The 22,591-nt window shown below is 45.3% G+C and overlaps 2 protein-coding genes across 5 annotated transcripts in view; one reads left to right on the top strand and one right to left on the bottom strand.

The window, feature by feature from the left end:
• Positions 1-21,083, bottom strand: part of afap1l2 (actin filament associated protein 1-like 2) — a 33,877-nt gene extending 12,794 nt beyond the window's left edge. For 2 of the 4 annotated variants that reach the window (XM_047033027.1, XM_047033029.1), the window contains exons 1-4: positions 20,851-21,083; positions 9,264-9,389; positions 7,312-7,389; positions 5,545-5,627 (exon numbers count right to left, since the gene is read on the bottom strand). In XM_047033027.1, coding sequence (XP_046888983.1) covers positions 5,545-5,627; positions 7,312-7,389; positions 9,264-9,389; positions 20,851-20,866 — 303 coding nt within the window. In that variant the 5' untranslated portion in view covers positions 20,867-21,083. Of the gene's footprint in view, positions 1-622; positions 1,231-5,544; positions 5,628-7,311; positions 7,390-9,263; positions 9,390-20,850 lie in introns of those variants that run through there. The other 2 variants (XM_047033028.1, XM_047033030.1) reach the window with 2 other exon arrangements.
• LOC124476069 (kelch repeat and BTB domain-containing protein 13) lies at positions 2,418-5,580 on the top strand. The gene has a single exon (XM_047033064.1). It carries the CDS (start codon positions 3,253-3,255, stop codon positions 4,753-4,755), a length of 1,503 nt encoding a protein of 500 aa, XP_046889020.1. The 5' UTR covers positions 2,418-3,252; the 3' UTR covers positions 4,756-5,580.
• Positions 21,084-22,591: the final 1,508 nt, after the last annotated feature.

Genomic DNA, 22,591 nt, shown 5'->3' with positions numbered 1-22,591 from the left:
TTTACCCACGTTCCCCTGGGGTCCACTTGTCTACTGTTCCCTCTCCAACAACATCCCGCGGTCAGAGCTGTCTACCGTGTTTCCCCACAACGTCTGCTGTTACACACACACACACAGTCACACACACAGTCACACACACACACACACACAGTCACACAGTCACACACACAGTCACACACACACACACACACACACACACACACACACACACGCACACACACACACAGTCACACACACACACAGTCACACAGTCACACACACACACACACAGTCACACAGTCACACACACACAGTCACACAGTCACACACACACATACACACACACACATACTGTACACGTACACCGGGCAGAGTTCTCTGTGTGCTCAGGGCCAGATGTGAAGGATGTTGCACTGTGGACTTTGTTATTGTCTTGAAACAGACAGTAATAGATGATGAAAGGAAATGATGATCGTGTACAGTTTGAATTTATTGTGATGCACGTTCACCTTTTCATGAATTTAAAGTCTACAAACTTTTTTTTATCAGGCGCTGATCAGATCCCACCAGGAAAACATCACGTTTCTTTTCTATAAAATCAATTCAAGAATTTTACAAATAACAACAACAAAAACATTATTACCTCGATTCGAACGGACTTGCTGGGATTTCCGTGGTTTTCAAAGTATTCCCAGAATATATTGAATCTCATTGAACAAACCTTCTGCTAACTCCGAACAGATGTCATGAGCTGTCATAACATCTGATGTCATCGCTTAATCCCGATACAGTCTTGGTGACATGTGGCGTAGTCGGCGTTCCACCACAGAGGAGAGCAACATCGTAAGTCACTTGACTCAAACCTCAGTCACTTGACAGTTAGACGCCTTCGGTCACATGCCTTTGAGCTCCGAGCGCTGATGCACAGCCAATGGAGTATTTTTGGATGCACTCTACACGTATATCATGCTGTACTTAGGCATGATCTTTTGTCTGTTAGGTATTTTGAAGTGAGTCTACGAGGTTTGTTCGACATCACCAGCCTACTCAAACAACAGTTTGTTATGAAACGACACACTTGCATCGAGACACGCTGTCAATAACACCACTGGTTTACTTGTCAGAGGGAGTTTCTATTGAATTCATGTGAAGACACAACAGTGTGTTTTATCTTGTTATCCTGTTTGAGATCACAACATTCTCAGTGTCTCGCCCCTCGCCTTTGGCTTTGAGGTGCTGGAAGGCTGAAGCGAAGGGAGTGAACTGACAAGCTAGTCTACACCCCCAGACACAGACGCTGATGGAGAGAGAGAGAAATGGGGAAGTGCAAGACACAGGAGAGAGAGAGAGAGACAGAGGGGAAGAGACAAAGGAGAGAGAGAGAGAAAACGGGGAAGAGAGAGACACAGGAGAGAGAGAGAGAGAGAGAGAGAGAGAGAGAGAGAGAGCAAGGGAGGAAGGATGTTCAGTCTCAGAGTTAAATACTTTGAGGGTCTGACTGTCACTGGCAGGACAGGGGATGGATGGAAGGGGTGGAGGGGTGGAGCGGTGGAGGCGGGTGGAGGGGCAGTGGGGGAGTAGAGAGCTGACAGAGAAACTATGTGAGAACAGAGCAGCTGCAAAGAAAAAAGGCAAAGACACAGTCCTGAGCAGGGAGGTTTTGGTGGGAAACGCGTGAGATGACCTGATATCTTCTGTGGATGACGTTGGGAAAGCTCTCCTTCTCATTGGATGACATGTCTATCACACACATAACATTGCACAGTGATAAAAAGGCAGAACATGTGTCAGTGATTAAAACTAAAAGGCCAAGCATTCCAGGGCAGCCCCCTCTCCTCTCCCTCTCTCCTCTTCTCTCTCCTCTTCTCTCTCCCCCTCAACCTCGCTATGTCTGCTCTTCTAGCCAGGGCCCAAAAGCAGCATGGTGGAGCACACCAGAGCACAGCTGGCCTGATGTCAGACAGAAAGAGGGAGAGATAGAGAGCGAGAGATCCATACAATAGTATGCATGTTCTTTGTGCATATGCTTGTGTGTGTGTGTGTGTGTGTGTGAGGCAGAGATACATAAGGTGTGTGTGTGTGTGTGTGTGATGCTCAGTTTGAGAAGGCGTTGTGTGTCTTTCCAAAGCCTCTAACTCTGCGTCTTCCTCCATAGCCTCTAACTCTGCCTCCATAGCCTCTAACTCTTCCTCCATAGCCTCTAACTCTTCCTCCATAGCCTCTTACTCTGCCTTTCTCAGCATGTGTACTCCCCTTACACTCATCTCAATACCAGCTACAGCTCCCACTTCACATGGCAACCAGGACCCCCGTTCCCCCACCCGCTCGACTCATCACCACGGAAACACCAGGCCATGGAAGCGGATCAGGAGTCAGGCATAAATAACAAAGTCCAGAAGTGGGCGGGGGGGGGGGGGGCGGAGAAAGAGTGGGAAAAAAGGAAAAACTCTAACGAACACCCAGAACATGGAAAATCCCTGGTTCCCATGCCAAGGAATCCAGCACAGCAACAAAAAAACACACACATTCACACTGCAGTGCTGGGAACAGAGGAATGGGTAGAAGGTAACAATACAATTAATCAGGATGTTGGAAAACAAGGGCCGTCTATTGTACTCCACTCACCTCCTCTCTGTTCTACTGTCTATTGTACTCCACTCACCTCCTCTCTGTTCTACTGTCTATTGTACTCCACTCACCTCCTCTCTGTTCTACTGTCTATTGTACTCCACTCACCTCCTCTCTGTTCTACTGTCTATCGAACTCTACTCACCTCAGTCCTTCTCTCTGTTCTACTGTCAAGCTCACTGTTCCAGCAAAATAGTAGAGGCAGTACATTTTACAGTAGATTAGCTAGTAAGTAGGTAATGTTAACCGGCATGATTGGCGATAATAGTAGCCTATCTGCATAGATGGAGCATACTAGTATAATTGTCGGAATAATCATGCACTTGCCATTTTTCACGAAGCAGTTGTGACTTATTCAACAAATTCCTATTTCAACCAATTGCAGAGGTGCAACGATGCAACGTGTTGTTTAAATGTTGCCCCGCATGTCAGCAGTTCCCTTTCCTATCTGACGCTTGGTACTGCTATCTTTAGCCTCAGTCTATTTTCAGAACAGGCGGGACGCCATGCCACTCTGCACCGCTCTGACATACTTCTATTGACTTTCGTCTCTGTGAAAAACGTCAGAGATTTTGTCACATTTTTAGACATGCATTACCGCTGAAGCGTGCTACAGGCTTTTTGGGAGAAAACTCTGAAAATGAAATGGATGCGTGTCCAAGCTCAGGACACGATCAGAGCACCGTAGCCCGGAGTGTCAGCCCAGGGCCAGGACAGCTGGAGCTGCTCACAGGCCCAATGAGGGTGAGGGTGGAGGAAAGCCTGTTCACCGTGGAACGCACCCTGCTGTGGCAGAGCAGCGAGTACTTCTGTGCCCTCTTCCGCTCCGGCATGAAGGATTGCCAACAAGACGAGCTGTATCTTAAAGGGGGAGTGCGTGCAAAGGGTTTCCTCATTGCTTTGTCTGTATGCAGGGGTGAAACACCTGACATCAGGGACCCGGATGAACTTGTGGAAGCCGTCGAGTGTGCCGCCTTCCTGCAGGTGGCTCCCTTGGTACGACACCTGTGTGATCTCGTCGACTCGGACAACTGCCTCCTGCTATACCACGCTGCAGCGGTCTATGGCCTGTCGACTCTGTTTCACAGCGCTGCTCTCTTCCTCCGCGATGCCTACGCTGACCTGAGGGAGGCAGCGGAGAGCGCGCTGCCTGCGGAGCTTCTCAGATACGCCGAGTCACTGTCCCCGGCCGCGTACGTCGCTCTGGGAACCCACTCCCCGTCCATGGAACTTTTGCATGACTCTTTTAGGAATGTTTGCTACCTGGATGAGGAAGAGGGGGAGTGGAAGCCACTGACTGACCTCCCGACCCTCTGCAGCACCTCCATGGCTGGAGTTACAGTCCTGGACAACCGACTTTACATCGTCGGAGGCGTCTACGGGTATGGGAAGGACACGGTCGATTGTAGCTTCTGCTATGATCCAGAGAAGGGAGCCTGGTGCATGCTACCTGGACCCCAGCAACCCCGATTCGACTTCACCCTCCTGGGTCTCGAGGGGCGACTTTACGCAGTGGGAGGCGAGCACAAGAAAAAGACAATATCTTCGGCGGAGGCATATGATGTCGTCAGAGGGGAGTGGACGTCCATACGGCACGCGCCGAGACCGGTGGCGTCGGCAGCGTGTGCCGTGGCGAGACGGCGGATGTTTGTGTGTTTCTGGAAGCCGCCCGAGACGACGGATATTTATGAATACATTCCGGCGAGAGACGAGTGGACTCTCGTCACCACCATGATCAAGCCGCAGAGCTACGGACATTGTATGGTGGCCCACAGGGACAATCTTTATGTCATGCGCAACGGGCCCTCAGACGACTTCCTTCGCTGCCTCATGGATCGCTATAATCTCACCACGGGGCAGTGGACAGCGTTGCCCGGGCAATACATCAACAGCAAGGGGGCGCTGTTCACCTCGATGATCCGGGGTGACTCTGCATTTACTGTCAAACACATGCTGACTCTGGAGTACAGCGTCGCTGGAGACTTGTGGAAACCACGTAAGCAGATGAAAGGGTTTCCAAAGAGTGGTTCCCTGTGGACGTGTTTGCTGAGGCTACCTAAGACTAGAACAGAGAACTCTTATGAAGGAAAGAGAGGATCGCTGACAGATAAAAGTGAGCAAATTGAAGAGACTATCTTGGGACTGTGAATGTACTTACGTGACGGTTAATAGTAACGCACAAATGCAGATATGAACAGTTATAACCTCATTGAGAAACTAAAAGCAAATCCAGACCTTGATGAAGACTGACTGATGGCGTATAAACATACATCGGTCATACACAACGTTGAATGGAATTCAGAATTCAGATGGAGCGCTAGGACGATGAACTCACACACAGTGGCCCATTAGCCACCACATGGCCTTTCCAACCAGCTGTTTCTAATCAGAACCTCCGCACTGTGTGTGTGTGTGTGTACGTGTGTATGTGTGTGTGTGTGTGTGTGTGTGTGAAGTTCAAAGGCACTGAGGGGACGTCCATACCCCATCCTCCTGTCTGTCTGTGGTCTCCCCTGCTTCTTTCACGCTGAGCGAAACAGAAGCCACCTAGCCGCCGGTCAACATGAAACTCCAACACACATACGTTTCCCCACTCGTTTCCTTCTTTTATCACTCCAAGTGGGATTAAATACCTGTTGCTGTGGGTGATTATAGCACGTATTAAATCTCAAGGAGCAGCAGCATCTGGGATTTACGACTGTGGGAATGTAGGTTGATTTTTGCGGCTTTTGAAAATACACTGCTACTATTGAATATGAGGAAAACTCCAAGAGAGATGTGATACCATGGAAATGATACTGACTAATGATAGGGGAATCATAGGTTTATTACATATACGAAAGTAAGAAGAGTTATTATTGAGCTTTGTGGCATATGTTTTTGGATGAATACTATGTGGTCGTTGGATTTGATGCTGTGAATCTGAACATTACTCACTGTCCTGGGTGGAGGCAAGTCTGGAAGGCTCTTTTGAGGGGCGGGCACAGGTTTTCCTCCTTTCCCATTGGTCAGGTCATCTGCTATGTTAGTTGACAATATTGGCAAGGAAACAATGTTACAGACAGAAGGGAAATGATACATTTCTTAAAAAAATATGTTCACATTTTAGAAAGAGATAAAGGTGAAACCTCTTTATGGTCTTTTGACCTTTAAAATGATTAGATTTGTAGTTTAATGAACAACATAGGATTAAACGACACTGCAAGGGCAAAATGTATTACATTAATTTCCAGACACATTTTATTTTCCCGCTTTTGGCAAACTGTCAATGTTAACTGTTATGTTCTCTGGTTCATTTGAATTATGTGGTACAGTAACTGCTCCCTTTTGACATACAACATTTTCTAAGGAAGTTGCAGTTCAAATTGAATATATTTGGATGGCCATTGTAATTAGATTTGCCAAGACTCACCACGACAGTTTACCAAGTAGTGTCAGTGCAGCTCATTTTGTCAGGAAATGAAAGATTGTGGCTGTCCCTAAAAAGTGGCCAGAGGTACTGGTCTTTATGCTTTGTTTATGTCTCCAAGCTTAAGCCATAAACTGTCTTCTTTACTCGTCAGACATTCCACTCACTTCCTCCCAGAAAACTGACATCTGGGTTGCCATGGGAGCACAAGCCATGAGTGAGCCTCATACTGTAGGGGACAGCAGTGAGAATGTCACTGGAGAGCAAGCTGAACAAGCTGCAAGTTACTTCATATTGCCTCATCTGAAGTAATGTGCAATTGCAGATTGCTTTTGACACCTATATGTGGACTTGGACCCTCATGTTGTAGCTAAATGCTGTTAGTTTGAAGGCTTTTATTTCACAATGAATGGGATTGTTTGATAAGATTTTTGAACAAATATACTTAACTAGGCAGTAGATATGTGCTTTTGTGTTCCACAAAGGGCTATAAAAAAGCAAGATTTGGCCTACAATGGAACTTACTCTCAAGGACTCTTCTGAATGCATTAATGTAAGGACATAAAAAAATACATACATATATAGTCATACCCGCTAAGATGTGGTGCCGGAGACCGGGAAGCAGCGTTAGTAACCTATTTTGCTAAGTTCTGTAGAATACCAGTGAAGCGGGTAGGCTGTCCACAGCCTGTGAGTAGGCTACAGGAATATATATATATATATATATATATATATATATATATATATATATATATACACACATGTAGTTTTATCATGGCACCAAAATAAAAACTTGTGTGTAGCTCTTCTGTGTAGTGAACGTGTGCGTTATTTCCAGTGTACTCTCAAGCTCAGTATTCATCACAGTCCAAACATAACAGCCTGGGCCTCAGATGGGAGTTTGAGAGAAGTAGAGCGAGAGCTACTGAGAAACAGACAGGAAATGGGCTGATAAAGGGGGCGCGTAAGAGGGAACGGATGTTTGTGGCAACGTTTTCTACACCGACTTGACACCTCACTGCTATATCTATCAACACAATCTGACCGCTACATTTCAGTAGGAGCTATTCTAGTGAGGGCAGATGCTCAACAAAAACAATGTCCGCTTTGGGTAGATGACTAATTAAAAAAATATTGGGCAAATGGACTGATTAATGGATTATTTGATTCATTTATTAATGTCTGATTGACTGCTTGATTAATTGATTCCCTCTTTGATTCCCTCTTTGACATGACCTTGACACTAACACAAGGCCTCGGAGCAGCTTCGTCCGTGATGCAGGTACCTTTCTCACCTTTGTCAGTCTTGTCCTGGCCTTTCCCAGTGGCGGTGACTTTGTTCATGTAAATGTACTCCTCATCACCACCTGAAACTTGACGGACAAAGAAAGTTCACATTGCAGAATGAAAGATAGAAGGCTTTAACTGTGGAACATACAGTTAATAATTTGCTTGCTAAGAACATAGTGAAGTCGCAAAATCTGCATTGAATCTGCAGCCTGTTCCTACACACAAGCCCTGTAAATGTAAGAATGAGCATAATAAAATATAATAATAATAATAATATTGAAATAAAAATGTTCTTGCATAGGTTTACAGTTTTAAATAACTGCACAACAAGTGCAGGTAGAAATAATAGACCCAGTTTGCTCCTTACACCTGTTTTGCTGATTCCTGAAACTCAGGATTAAAAAGGTATCGACTGAACAAGCTGTGCGTTATCCTGGTACACTGGCCTATTCAAAACCTCTAGCTCTCTCTTTCTCATTTTCTTTCGTCTTGCTTTGCACTCATCTGACATTCCTCACAGAGCTCTGTGTCAGAACAGATGGAGCACTGTGTCCGCACGCTCTTTGAAGGCTTTCAAGATCTCACGACTGGGATGGACCACCTCATGATCCCACTGGCCTTCAGCTCGCCATCAAAGGTGACACTTCATGTTTGAGTTTGAAGGATTTCATTCATATTGGATGTAAGTGGTAGGGCTATTAGCCCATTCAATGGAAGCAGCAAAGAAAAAATAAAATAAAAAAAGACGAGCCAGTCGCTGCTGTGCAGGGGTAGTGCAGTCATGGGCCCTGTCTGGTTAGCTCCAGGCTGAAACTCTCCTGTTTTCTGCTAATTAAACGTTCTGCCCAGCCAATGAAGGGAAGACAAAAGCTAACCATAACTTTGCAGCTGAAAGTTGCCAAACACAATAAATGTTTCGGCAACGTTCGTTATTCTTTATTTGGGGCTACAGCTCAACCCGCTTTCTGGTCTGTATATGCACTATGCTACAGATACCTATAACTTTGTGGTTTCTAAAGAAACAGACTCAGAGATATTGGCGTCGCTGCACGCCCCTTCTCTGCAGGATGTTTCCCCTTTGATATGGATATCAGGGTAGAAGACTGAACAGCACCACAGTGAAACTGTATTGCCTGTACAGTGAAAACAGATTTTGGAGGATGGAAATGAATGCTATTTATAAACTGCTACTCAAAGGAAGTCAGCATCCCATGAGGATAAGTGCAGCCTTGGAAAAATGATACAGTTAGGAGCCAGGGGAGGAAGTGAAGGGGAGACCAGGGGCAAAAAATACTGTTTAAAAAGATACTATTTTACTACAGACAGAAGCAAACGTACCACTCCTTACGTGTGTGTATTACAGTTAACTATTTGTTTTCACAAGAGTGGACGGCAGAGGAGCCTACTCGATCTGCTCTGAACTGTTTAACATGCTTGAGAGGCAAATATTCACAATCATTGGAAGCTCTCCAGTTCTTCCCCGGAGGACAATGAGAAGACCGGAGATTATTGTTCCTGTAAAAGAGCTAGCCCTCGCTCCAATTTCTGAGGAAGGTAAAACAAGCAGGTTATAAGTGAACTGAGAGTGGTGGGGAAGGTCTTTCTAAAAGCTGTGACTCAGAACGTGCTTTCCCTGCTCCAGGGGAGATGTGCTGGCGGATGCATGTCGATGCGACAGCAGCTAAACTGAAGTTTCCGCTTTCAGTTTCATGTTTGACTGAAACCGTTTGAACAGTTTGTTTACTGTCCTCGGATTATGGATTCACAATCCACACAAATGCTAATGGTTTATTAGCTTTTTCCAAATCTATACACATTTCTATTGGGTAGAGCCAAGAGGATGTTTTTGCATTATCTGTACATTAAGAGAGTAAAAAGGATTCAGCATCAAGTCTAATGACACACTATAGAGAGTCGGGCAGAATTCTGAAAGGGTCAAAGGGTCACCCTCCCCTACCATTGCCCCTGTACGATTGCAGCAGGTCGGAGAGGAGGCCTTTCTGGATGGTAGCGTTCCCACTCAGGTTCTCCTTGTCCAGGACGACGAGGAATCGCTGGAGCTCCACCAGCAGAAGGTCCAGCACTGGAGACAATCAGGAGACAACACATTCTCAGTCAGCTGTTTTCAAACCCAATTCTGTACAGTTAATATGCAGTTAGACAATCACTTTTGGTCCTGACCTGTCCAAGATGGCCGTATATATATCATATGTTATTTGTCTTTATTTATCAACTTTGCCCTACGGTAACCTTTGGACAATCATAGACCTAAAGTCCACAGTGTGAGTGATTGAATCTGAGTATATGTCTACCTTACTGGTGATAACGTGAAGCCTGTGCCGTATAATTTTGCCACAAAACAAATGTCAAGTATGGTTTCACTCAAACTTTTTCATGCCCTGTACTGCAATGCATTTCACTTCAGCTTTCAGTCGAAGCCTCTCACTTCAGCTGGCTGTTTTTGTCTCACGGTAGCATATTATGGGCCACTTTGAAGCACGCGAGATGTTGAAGGAATCCACATACTTATCGTTACAACCGTTGTGCCATCTTTTCATATTCTTTCAGTCTTTTCTATCCAACTCCCTCTGTTTACAGTTTGAAGTCTGTTTGAGCTTGTTATGACTGCAGACATGGGTCAGTGTCAGAGGGGAAGGGGCTGGTGTGAGGGTGAATGGGGCCACTGTGTCTGCCAGCCCGTAGGGTGCTGCCCACACATCCTCCAGAGGTCAGCGTTGAACCCTCTTAGGTCAGTGTGTGTGTGTGGGGGGGGGGGGGGGGGGGGGTCTCTCTGGCCTGGTTCACTGTATTTGATTCTAGTGAAAAGGCCCTCATGACAGTGGGCCTGACTGTGTGACCACTTCTAACTGACAGAAAACAGAGGCGGAAAAAAAGGAAGATAAAAGGAAAAAGCAGGTCAGATATTCGTGGGGGTGTAGTGGTGCTCATTTTCGGTATGTTGCTCTACCTCTTCCATTCAAACGGGAGTTGTTTGAAGTCTTGACTAAGTCCAATGCAAAGCAGAATCGTTTGTGAACTCTGAGGATTTTATTTATGGGAGATTTGATTTGAGGTGACGTGCATACAAATGTATTGTGCTCCATCTAAGAACTTGCTTTCATGCACTTTAACACTCCACAACTGAGCAGAAGCGCAACGGCTGTCTCATGAGGACTAATTCAAAAACGTTTTATAGAGGGCAACGCTGCTATAATATTGCCAACATACTTTCCTTATTCAATCACCGATCCTAATTTTCTAGAATCACATTTAAAAATGGCAGACGACACAGAATGTTTGCTTCCCACAAAATCCCCCCAGTTCTTGTAAACATTTACTGTCAGTTTGAACTCTCTTGACTTGCAGCTACTCCAGTCACAAGCTGCTTCAAGCCCCGGCTCATCAATTCTTTAAAAAGAGGGAGTTTTGGTTGAGACCATTCTGCCCCACGCACTTCAAAGGGTTTCTGGAAAGAGGGACTTTTGCAGCGTAAGGCATCCCACTCCAGTCAGCTATGCCTTCGGGAGGCTACGGCTTGGCTTTCCCAGTCTCATGTTGCTTCTCCTCCTCAGCTTCTCCTTGTCAAGCTGAGTCAGCCACTGGGAGTTCCCGTGAAGAGCTCCACTGTGGCATAACATCATCGTTTTAGACTCCTGTGAGGTAAAGAAAATCGACCTCGCCTACGCATGAACACATCGAGCCACAATTAAAACCCAGTATTTAAGTACCGTACGCAGAGCCCTCCCTCCAGACCAGTTCATGTACTGTACTTACAACATCAGTGCTCAATTATATATTTGTTTGGACCATTAAAGCATCCTCAAATGCAGAAAGCCAGTCCAACACAACCCTTGTTAAGTTGCTTATTTTCTGCTCATTGTGTCCAAACATTTTCCCAAGCCTTCCCGCTATGTGTTTGCAGAGATTGACTCAGATGGCCTTTTGGAGAGGGGGGCCCTGGGAAACGGAGTCAGCTGACGAGATAGGGGTCTGAGTGGGCTGTTTCCATGGGTTACTGGTTGGCAAGGTGCCCACAGACCAGTGAAATACAGTAGTGACAGCAGCAAACACAATATAAATACTCTGTTCCCAGAGAACTGAAACAGGGGATAAGTAAGCAGGCAGCAGTCAAAAGGTTTTACTTCATCTTCAGTGGAAATTAAACCTGCTTGTCCAAATCTTACATACGTAGGATGTGCCATTAGATGGAGATGGGCTTCATCTCCTGATGGAAACACATCATCCTGGTCATGTGTAAAGCTGGTACACGACACTGTCCTGGGTGTCATTATACCTTCAAGCAGACTTGTTCATAAGTCAGTCTTAAAGGTAGAATCCAAGTCATATATTTTAGGGTCGCAAATCCTTATAGGACTGATTTGGACTTACAGCGTATCAAGTCATTTATTCACGGATTGGGGTGAGATGGAGTTTCTTTATGACTTAAGTGTGACTCCACTCCAAGTCTCCAACATTCCATCTGTGACACCTATATTCCATCTCATAGCCACAAGTCTTCTGACAAACTGAGCAAATTCTTCAGTTCTAAAATGAAACCATCTTATTTCCTGGAGGCACACCATGTTTGAAACCTGGTGCTCCATCTTTTGCATGGCAAGCAGAAAAATCTCAGTGACACATCTAAACTAAGCAAGTGCAAGCACGAAAAGACCCAAAGAAGGTTTTTACTTAAGAACCTTCTGGCAAACATGCATGTTGACAGCAACAGTGAAGTTTTGGTCAACTTGCTATTTCCGTCTGACAGACAACCACATTTAAACCCAGCTGTGGCTTAGAGAGGCTCATGGTCTAGGTTTGGCTGCAGTCTTCATGCCAGAACACATCATTTCTATGATCCGCAAGGGCCGCCCACGGACTCCAAACTGAAACAGTGTCAGTCTTGTGGGCGGTCACAACCAAGCTGGTCGTGTGTGTCGGTGCATGTATAATGTGAAAGCAATATGGCTGTATGCACGAGAGTATTTCTGTTGTGAGGTAAAACTGCATGGTGTGCTGGTGGAACAATGTGACATGTGAATCCATCTTTGCGACACCATCTTGTCACTGCATTAATAAGCTATGCAAAGGTCTGATCTCACATCACTATTCAATACTCAACTATCTATCTTCCCAGAATTCGCTTGCCACGGTAGCAACACAGCAATTTGTAAGGTATCTTTTTCGTTAGGACTAATCACCATCTGATATTTAGATATTTATTACGTTGAAACGAGCTGCCAACTCTATTTCAACAAATGCAATTACATCTGTAACAGCACACCAAGCCAAGTCCATGACTTTCCAGGTGTATTCACAGTTCATAATGTAACCTTGAAATGGTTTTCTATGGTTTCATGATAAGATGCAGAGTGTTGACCATTTTATAATGTTTGCATTTCAGTCAAATCTCACTTGCTGAATTGACTGATCTGTGACACAGCTGACCACAACCCTGCTAAGAGTCCATCCATTCCCCCATCCCCAGTCTCGCTAACTGTAGTGTGAACAGTGAAACGGCCGGCCTGAGAGCACAACTCAGCCTCGGAGCTCATGCTGTGAGCTTCACAAGCACAGCACAGCCTCCGTCTCCAGTTCTCGTCTCCACTTTATTGATGTAGAGTTATCTAGATTAAGCCAGCAAGCCGAAGAAAATCCGATTTTACAGGGAAAATAAGAAAACTGTTGAGCAAACTCAATTTCCCTTAATTACAGACTCCCTCGTCAAGGGAGCCCAAACGTTCTCTTCACGTTTCACTCTCTATTTCCAGCCTATGGGTGGGGAGGAAAGTGAAAGGTTTGGTTTTGACTGTGTGGATGCTAACAGGTCAAGGAGGTGAAGTGAGGTGTCTTTGGCCTGTCGGGCAGCTGAGAGGGGTTCATCTCAAACCGCCCGGATGCCTTCAACACTGTAGAAGAAAAAACACTGTACTGAAGGCTTTGCGCTAACAGTAGCCTGTCTGCAGTGTCATACAGCTGTATTTACTGTTGGTCGGCCGTGTGTTCATGCCAACGACACTGTACTGCTGTCCATGTAAACAGTAATGGCCAAACATTTGAATTTGAAGTGAACATGGAGGTAACTCTCTGTCGGAGTTGCGTGTGTCAGGCAAGTGCCTGGGAGGCTGGACAGGTGTGCAGAGAAGGGCGTAAGGGGAGAAGAGTGATCCCAGGGCAGACAGACCCTCTGGCTGCGAAGGAAGAAGAGAATAGCCTTACACTCCCGGCCTGTCCATCATGGTCTCCACTCACCAACATCTGCCTGTGTGTGGTTGAGTGTGTGTGTGTGTGTGTGTGCAGACACACACAACTACCCATATGTGTGTGTTTTTCTCCCTCTTCCTCTCTCCCTACATTTTTACTGCAGAGTTGAAAGGCGTGGGAGCGAGAAGTGGGATGTTTAGTCAAGCCAGTAGTAAACGAGTAAGGCTTGTTTCTGTCAGTCTCTGAACCCCGGCCAACTAGCCCCGCTACTATACTGTTGTCTCCAGGGCCTCCAAAACAGGAACAGATGCTGGCGACTGGAGCTGCCTCCAACAATAACCACCTCTGATGACTCGGGCTGCCGCTCTCTCTCTTCCACACACATACACCTCTTCCTCTCTCTACCCTTCCACACACCTCTTCCTCTCTCTACCCTTCCACACACCTCTTCCTCTCTCTACCCTTCCACACACCTCTTCCTCTCTCTACCCCTCCTCTCTCTACCCTTCCACACACCTCTTCCTCTCTCTACCCCTCCTCTCTCTACCCTTCCACACACCTCTTCCTCTCTCTACCCTTCCTCTCTCTACTCCTCCTCTCTCTACCCTTCCTCTCTCTACCCTTCCACACACCTCTCCATGTCTCTACCCTTCTACACACCTCTCCAGTTATTGGTAGACAGAGATAGCCTGTACAGACATGGTTAGCTGACAGAACCGCAGTAGTTTTTCCATAAAATGTGACGTCTGAATCACAAAAATTAGGGTGGCATTGTTTAAGTTGTTGCACTAGGCCTGTTCCCGCATCAAGCCTGAAACATCTCACCTAAAGGATCTTAGTTGTTAGAAGGCATACTGTTAAGGAAAGTGAACTACAAAGGATGCAGATGAAATGTTACGAAGCAATAATGATGCAAAAACAGGAATCAAATACAAATCTTTCATCTTCTCTGCTGTGGGTGCTGCTGTAGTATCGGAAGTTCCTTTTATGACATTTTCGTTCACTTTGTCTGAATCACTGTCACATTATGGGATGTGGTACACTTGTTTCAAAAGCCATACTGTATTTTACTTGTGCTACTTTTTTGTGTTGCCTAAACATACAACAGAATGTGTTTTTTTTACGTGGTTTATGTTTGTTTGTCTGTTTGTCTAAAGGAATGCATGCCTACCCTATGAGTCTGTCTGTTTGTTGTACTATCTGCAAGTCTATCAGCTATCTGCCTGTCTTAGCATGTCTGCGTGTCCATTGCAGACGTGAAACCATTTGCTTCCCAGATGCTAATTCCTCATAACAAAATTGGTTATAGAGCAGCTGCACAACCATGGAAGCAGGACACGAGACGTGGCGTTGGACTCGGTTCATCTTCACTCACAACGGGACCAATCACCATCCAGCCAGCCAATCACCATCCAGCCAGCCATCCAGCCAGCCAATCACCAGCCAGCCAGCAAGCCAATCTCCAGCCAGACAGACAGACACCAGTACCAGAGCTTTATCATGCACACATCTGCATTCCAAGCCACCACATTTTCTTTGTCCTGTGACTCTGAGGTTTTGACCCTCTAGAAACAAACTGTTATGATATGCACTTTTAAATCACCCTGTAAAGCCATTACAAATGCATTGACATTACAGATTGTTTCTCCAGGAACGTAAGAGTCTAAAGGGAATTTAAACCAACACTACAGCACAATAACTTTAAAATGGCTATGATCTAGTGCCTCATTTAAAAGTGGAGCCGTTAGTGGAATTTAAAGGTGCCTGAGAAATATCTTGCTCCCATTTTCTCATTTCCAGTATATGTTTACTTAACTTTATTTATGCATTTATTTAATAATTTGCAGACATTGTATTAACAATAAATGCATTTAATATGCATAGAAGTGGTTCCAAAGACTTACTTTAAGAGAAAAGGACCATAGAAGTGAGTGATTACTAAGCAGAATTTGTTTTCTCACTGTACTCAGGTAATCAGAGTTCAAGCCAGTTGCCTTGCCATAACCCCTCTTCCTGCAGCAACATCTATGTAATGGCCCTCCTCAACCTCCATGTCAGCGCCCAAGTCGAGTCACAGCGAGGAACTGCTCGACGACAGGCCTGATTAAAGAGGCCTTTGGCCAAACCGATTGGCTGTCTGTTACTTTTGGCCAGTGCTACTCTCCACATGCACAGTTCACTAGAAGGGTAGCGAGTTCACTCAGACATGGGTGAATTAATCCAAGCTGTGTTTTGTGGTTATCGCCTTAGAAACAGGGAATAGAGAAAAGCCTTGTGTCGACACTGTGATGTCATCCCAGTCCTGACGCAACGCTGGGACGTGGCTTAGGAAACTCTGCAGCAGGTGTAAAATTGTCTTTGTTCAATCAAATCCAAAGAACATGTCGATTCAGAATGACGGCAAACACCCGCTCTAGCATTGATTGCCAATACACAGGTCAAACCGCAAAGTCTAGATGTTTCTTCTGCTCACATGACCTGATGATGGAACTTGTTGAACATGTTTTTCTCACTAGATAAAATCTCAACCGAATTAGTAGTGGTTCTGAGGAGCCTAATCCAAATCTTCAGACATTCTTAAGAGTGCATAACATGACCCATGCTCAGGGCATGCAACTGAACTGCATCTCACTGGTGACACAACCCATGTGAGGGGACATCCTTGCCTGCTCCTTGGTGGTGACTGAATTTCACTGGTCACCCTGGAACTTAACTCACATTGTATGACAACCCACACACGTGCATACAAACACTCACACGCAGTGTGTTCCCACTTCCCAGTAGCTCCGTCAAGCCCACTATATTCATTCCTCTATAGACCTTGAGTTGGCTCAGAGCATGATTGCTCTAACTGATAAAGAACCAAAAGTCCAGTCATTTCTTCTTAGTGTATCATGCCTCTCCTCCCCCTCCTCTCTCTCCTTCAGTCTCTTCCTCTCAAAGTCAGATTCTGACAGTACTTTCATACATAATCCAAATGCATCTCACACTTCGAACCAACTGTCTATTTCATTTCAACACCTGTATTTATAAGCGTAAGATCAGAGTTTACGTCTTATAAAGTTTGTCATGGCTGGTAATGGCAATACAGAACCCGTGGGCCAAGAAAGGCCATCCCTGAACTGATCGCCTTTGACCGCTCATCGAAAAACATGGTGATCAAGTTTGAGGTTCCAGTCAGGGTCCTGCTCTGCTCTACACCTCCTCCCCTTTAATCAATCCCCCGAATATGCGGGTTTTGGTTGATCAAAGGCCAGCCGGATCAGTTTCTCTCTCTGTTCTCTCTCTTGCACTCACTGCTCTGTCTCATGACACCCAAATGCTAATGAGAATGCTACTCTTTCTCTTTCTTCTCTCTCACTCGCTCTCTTCTCTCTCATTCACCCTCTCAGTTCTCTCCTCCCTCTTTCTCTATCAAGAAGTGAAGACAATCGTAGATAATGAGGGCTAACGGTCCATAGAGGGTGAAGTTGAGTGTCTGTAAAAAATACACATAAGAAATGCTGATTGGAACAAAATCCAGTCAGATTGGTGCTGTGCAAGCCCTCCCTGGGATTTCCTGCCTTTATTGGGATGCAAAGCAGGTTTCCAAAGAAGTCTGAAAGATTCAGAGATTGGTGTGTGTGTGTAGAGGGAGGGGATCTCTTAGTTTTGAGATCTAGTTCCTTATGCTGCCTTTGAAAAGTGTGTGTGTATGTGGTAGTTAAAACGGTAGTTACTGTACACAGCATATTTACAGTAGTATCCTGAGAGACCTACCACAGAGTCTAAGCACACACACACAATCCAGTGGATTATACATAGCAATAACATCAACAAATCAAGACGTCTTTTACTGTACACTGTCAGATAATATTATGCATGTCCACTAGAATTCTCACAGGGAAACTCCAATGAAGGACTGGGCCAATGCTCTCATGACAAACAATCATGAATCTGCACCGAGATGGAAAATATGTCACCCCTACGCTGCGGAGAAGACCAGTATGGGATGCCACCTCCCCACTCGCATCCTGCCCTCCTCCTATCTGTCCCTGCCTCCCTCCTCCTATCTGTCCCTGCCTCCCTCCTCCTATCTGTCCCTGCCTCCCTCCTCCTATCTGTCCCTCCCTCCCTCCTCCTATCTGTCCCTCCTCCTATCTGTCCCTCCCTCCCTCCTCCTATCTGTCCCTCCCTCCCTCCTCCTATCTGTCCCTGCCTTCCTCCTCCTATCTGTCCCTCCCTCCCTCCTCCTATCTGTCCCTCCCTCCTTCCTCCTATCTGTCCCTCCCTCCCTCCTCCTATCTGTCCCTGCCTCCCTCCTCCTATCTGTCCCTCCCTCCCTCCCTCCTCCTATCTGTCCCTCCCTCCCTCCTTCTATCTGTCCCTCCCTCCCTCTTCCTATCTGTCCCTCCCTCCCTCCTCCTATCTGTCCCTCTCTCCCTCCTCCTATCTGTCCCTGCCTCCCTCCTCCTATCTGTCCCTCCCTCCCTCCTCCTATCTGTCCCTCCTTCCCTCCTCCTATCTGTCCCTCCTTCCCTCCTCCTATCTGTCCCTCCCTCCCTCCTCCTATCTGTCCCTAACTCCCTCCTTCTCCTCCTTATCTCTCCAAAACAAACCTCCCGCAGCCACAGTGTGGCGTCCTGGTCATCCCCGACAACACAGCAATGAGTGATGACTTCCGTTGGTTTTGTTAAGCGAGAGTGTCTCGTGACTCAGTTGCTGTTCTTGCATGTGTGTGTGTGCGCATGTTTGAGTCTTTACTACTGAGCTCACGCTGATTATTCGAACCATACAGAACTAACCGGAAACCTACAGTCCCTCCACCTCACTCTGCCTACCTGTTGGTCTGAACAGTCAGTGTTCCCGACCCTGGATGCTACTCAGAGAGTATAGACAGTAGGCTTAATGAGCACGGGAGCCCTGTTGAGAGGGAGAAACCAACAACCACTATAAAAACTAACAAGCATGGCCGGCTGAGAGTCGCCACATGAAAGCTTCTCCTCTCGTTCATTATCCCACAGATGCAGCCCAGCGCCATGCAGGAGAGGCGCGGGGTTTGATGACGCGCACGTGTGGGTTTGGATATGGTCGTCTATTGCACGTGTGGATTTCGGGGGTGAGTGTTTGAGTGTGTATTTGACAGAGAAACACACTTACACAAGCACACAAACTAATACCTTACAAACGCACACATACACACACACACAACCTCAGACAAACTCAGTCAGCGCCCCACTGCCACAGAGAAGAAAGACTGTCTTCGTTTCATCATTTTTACAGCCTCCCCTGCTTCCTGAAGCACTTCTCTCTGCCCCTTGGCAGTTACCCCCTGACACACATCCATGTTACTAGGCAGGTGATCCTACTGGCCTACATTAACCAGACAAAATCACCAAAGGAGGTGAACCCGATAAACCTGAACCCTGCTGTCCAACTAGTCTAAGGCCGAATCCCAATACTCCCCCTTACCCCTTCCCCTTGCCCCTTAGTTTTGCGCGTTCGAACTTCCCGTGAGAGCTAGTGGTGTCCCAATACACTTTTTGAGCTAGGGGTAGGGCTAAGACTAAGGGGTGACTAAGGGGTATACACCCCTTAAAACCAAGTAAGGTTTACAGCCCGTCCTGCTAGTTCTGGAAGAAAAGATTCAAAATATGAAGAAAGGGTTGGATTTTTACCACATATTATTCAGATCTCAAAGTCAGTGTTTTACTTTTTAACTTTCAATTTGGAATGCTATAGTTATAAGTTACAGTGTTGCATGGGCTAGTTGTACAGATAGTCTTGTACGTCAGGAAAGTATCTTGCAGTTGTTCACATAGATGTAAATGTAGCCTAATACAAATCAAGATATGTCAGAATGACAAGCGTCAAGGACGGTTACAGAGGATAATGAAATGTGCATAAATATGTACAGTGTCATTGTTGAGCAAATGGGCAGCCCAGGATTTAGAGGTAGATGAATACTGAAGCGAAAGAGCTTTGATATGAATTGTGAACTACTCACTACCCTCACAGCCAAGAGCGAATTGTTCTGAAACCATTGCCTCCCACATACAAAGATAGCCTATGATCTAAGACCACAGGGGATTTCACAGCATCACTGGCCTAGACAGAGGAGGACTTCCTGTGTTTCACCTGAGCTAATGCATACTCACAAACAAACAAAAAGTCTGTATTTGAATGAAGTACACGGAATGTAAACGGTCAAATGTATATGTCAATGTCAAATGGAGCAACAACAAAAAAGGCTTTTTCCAATAAATAGTTTGCCTATCTGACAGATTTAGATAGTATATGTGGATCCCGCATAGTCACCCCAAAGTGGATTTTCCTGCGATTAGGCTAAGGCCATGGTAAAATATTAAATAGGCTAGTGATTCTCGTGGAGAAAAAACTAACCGCAAGAATTTGTGGAATCTTGTGAGAACAATTGTTGCTACTGGAATTCATCTCCAGCGGACACTGTTCAACGGGAGTTTATTTATGAGAGACAAAGCATTAACGGGGGGTTGGGAATAGACTGATGAAATACACATACTGTTGAGTCCAGAGGAGGAAGAAAGAAAGAGTGGGAGAGTGGAGAGAGACGGGTCAAAGTAAATATTTACTGTCAAAAACCCATGGGACCACGATAATCTCATTTAGCATAATCTAATCTCATTCTGGAGGAACGTTTTGCAAATCCAGACAAACCATTCAAATTGGACCATAAAATTGCCTACTTAAAAGACCAATTTCATATTCGTTGATATCGTTTTTTGGAATGCAGTTGAGTTCCTAATCAACTGTCAGCCGGTGCGTTGGCGGTGGGTTTGACATAGGGCAAATAGGCTATCGAAGACAGCTGTGCGAAACTTTGGTCAGACAGGCAGTCCAAGTAGTCTTAAAAATAGACAGTTGTTTTCCAAAACGTTATAAAAGTGTTAAATTCTTAAAAGGAACAAGGATCATAAGGCAATCGACAATGGGCTTTATGAACCTACTGTTGGCCAATAACAAACTTTCTTCGATTCACGTTTGGCTTGTCGTTGAACAGCAATCGCCTCAGTCAAAGAAAGGTCCGTTAGACAACACTTTATCTTAAATAATAAAGTAGCCTTTTGATAGTTACAGATGAGTGTTTATGGGGTTGTGATTTGCAACACGCATCACGTCTCGCTGCAGTGGGGTGCAAGTCCAGCTGGTTTGGGTATCCTCTGGAGTTGCAATGCGCAGTCCGAAAAACTGCTGTCCCAAAATTAGTTGTCGGTAGGCCGTAGCCTATAAGTTTTATAATAATGAGCTATAGCTTTGAACTCCAAAACACATTCATAAGCTAATGACTTTTTTTTCATTCACTTACAAGTTCAGTCTGTACTTACCTTTGTGCTTCTCCATTCTCGATACAAACCAGTCGATTTTCTTTATTTAAGAAGGCTATTCCAATGTAGTAGTCAGCTGGTTGATTAAATAGGACTGCGACTCGATTGATGAGCCTACTCCAATACAACAGTGCAGCCCAGTCCGCAGCTTCTCTGTCAGTTGGACAAGCGCGCTCCCAATTGCGCGATTGCCGCACCTCCTCTGAACGTCACCGCCCGGTCAGCCCACTGCCGCATCCCGCAGCATCAATATAAGACACCTCTCATGTCTCCTTATCATTTTAGCAAAACGTTTGTAAAGTAAGCAATGCTAAAAATGGGGTTAACATCGTCAAAGCAAACTCTTCACCTGTAACCTTTCAATAACTGAATGATATGTTATATTTATGAACGATGTATTTTGACATACAACTTAGAATAACACCCATTAGATGCAAAAGTCATTAGAAAGTCGTTTAGTTCCATGTAATTTAGTAGCCTTCAGATGAAGCAGATACTTAATCGGCAACTGTGTTTTTCATAGACCAAATAGCCTCCAAAACCCTCCACAAGAGGAAAAGGAAGTCTGAAGGGGCATTATGGAACAACAAAAACAATTAAAGTTGTTTCTTTTCCATAGATATTGTTTGTGTTAAAGTAGGGGGAGCGACGTTCCCAGAGAAAACCTTAGAATCCCTGACAGAGAAAAGCGAATTTATCCACTTAAAAACAAGCGCACGACCCATGGGAGAGCCATGACCGGGTGAAAACACGATCGGAATGTAGTGCGCACAGGCAATGTTGCAACGGGACGGTAAATGGAACCAAAAAACCCTGGGAGTCGACGGCTGTAGACCAGTTAATGAAATTCATCAGATTTGAAAGCCGAAAACCCACACACACGAGAAAACACACAAGAACATTCATTTTCTAATTCCAAATGGAGGAATATGTCCTCAATTGCACAGAAACTGAACTGACTTGGACAACATGTTTAACCTTGGCTGAGGTGTATGATTGGTTGTGACCTTAGAAAGCTGGGTGGAATCACCAATAGGAATGTGTCAGAGGTCAGTTTTACATTGTCTCAAATAATATTCTAGTTTAAAATATTGAATGAGTGGAACTGATCTTAGTACTACTACAGTATAACTTGCATCGCAGTAAAGTGAGGCAGGTGGCTTGCGTGATGTCATCTGGCCCTGGAGCTGTGGTGCACTGCACTATATTTACAGCAGTCATACAGAGGAGGGGGCAGGGGGGGACACAGAAAGGGTGGTTACTGATTATTTCATCCTGTGTTGACGCAAGGCCCTGACCATATTGAGAGTATACAGAATGTGTGTATTGAAGGGTTGTAACAGGGATCACAGAGTGTGCCAATAAGCTGTGAGTGCATGCAGAAGACTGTGGGTGTGAATGTGTTGAGAACCTATGGGTGGAAGATGGTGCAAATGTCCTTAGGATTTTGACAGGATATCAAGAGATCCTATGTGATTTTGTTGATCACAATCAGTAGATCAGCTCCTGCCTTATTATTTGAATATACTATCTTATTAATTTACGCGTATGTGTTTTCTGCTGAAGCCTGTGTACTGATGACAGTTAGTTACGTGACAAACACCAATTGGCTGTAGGCCTACAGTATTTTATCTCAGGTTTTCTTTATTCACCATAAATTCGGTCCTCTGACTATAGTACCTCAGAAAAAACGTGACTAGTCATGTGCGTTTGATTGGGTCATTCTTTTTGTGTTTTTGTG

This window comes from Hypomesus transpacificus, chromosome 13, assembly GCF_021917145.1.
Source record: "Hypomesus transpacificus isolate Combined female chromosome 13, fHypTra1, whole genome shotgun sequence".
Taxonomy (NCBI): domain Eukaryota; kingdom Metazoa; phylum Chordata; class Actinopteri; order Osmeriformes; family Osmeridae; genus Hypomesus; species Hypomesus transpacificus.
This window is presented reverse-complemented; position numbering and strand designations above follow the sequence as displayed.

Bases quoted from the DNA above. Each gene is read 5' to 3' on its own strand.
- LOC124476069 (XM_047033064.1), top strand. From the start codon at position 3,253: ATGGATGCGTGTCCAAGCTCAGGACACGATCAGAGCACCGTAGCCCGG.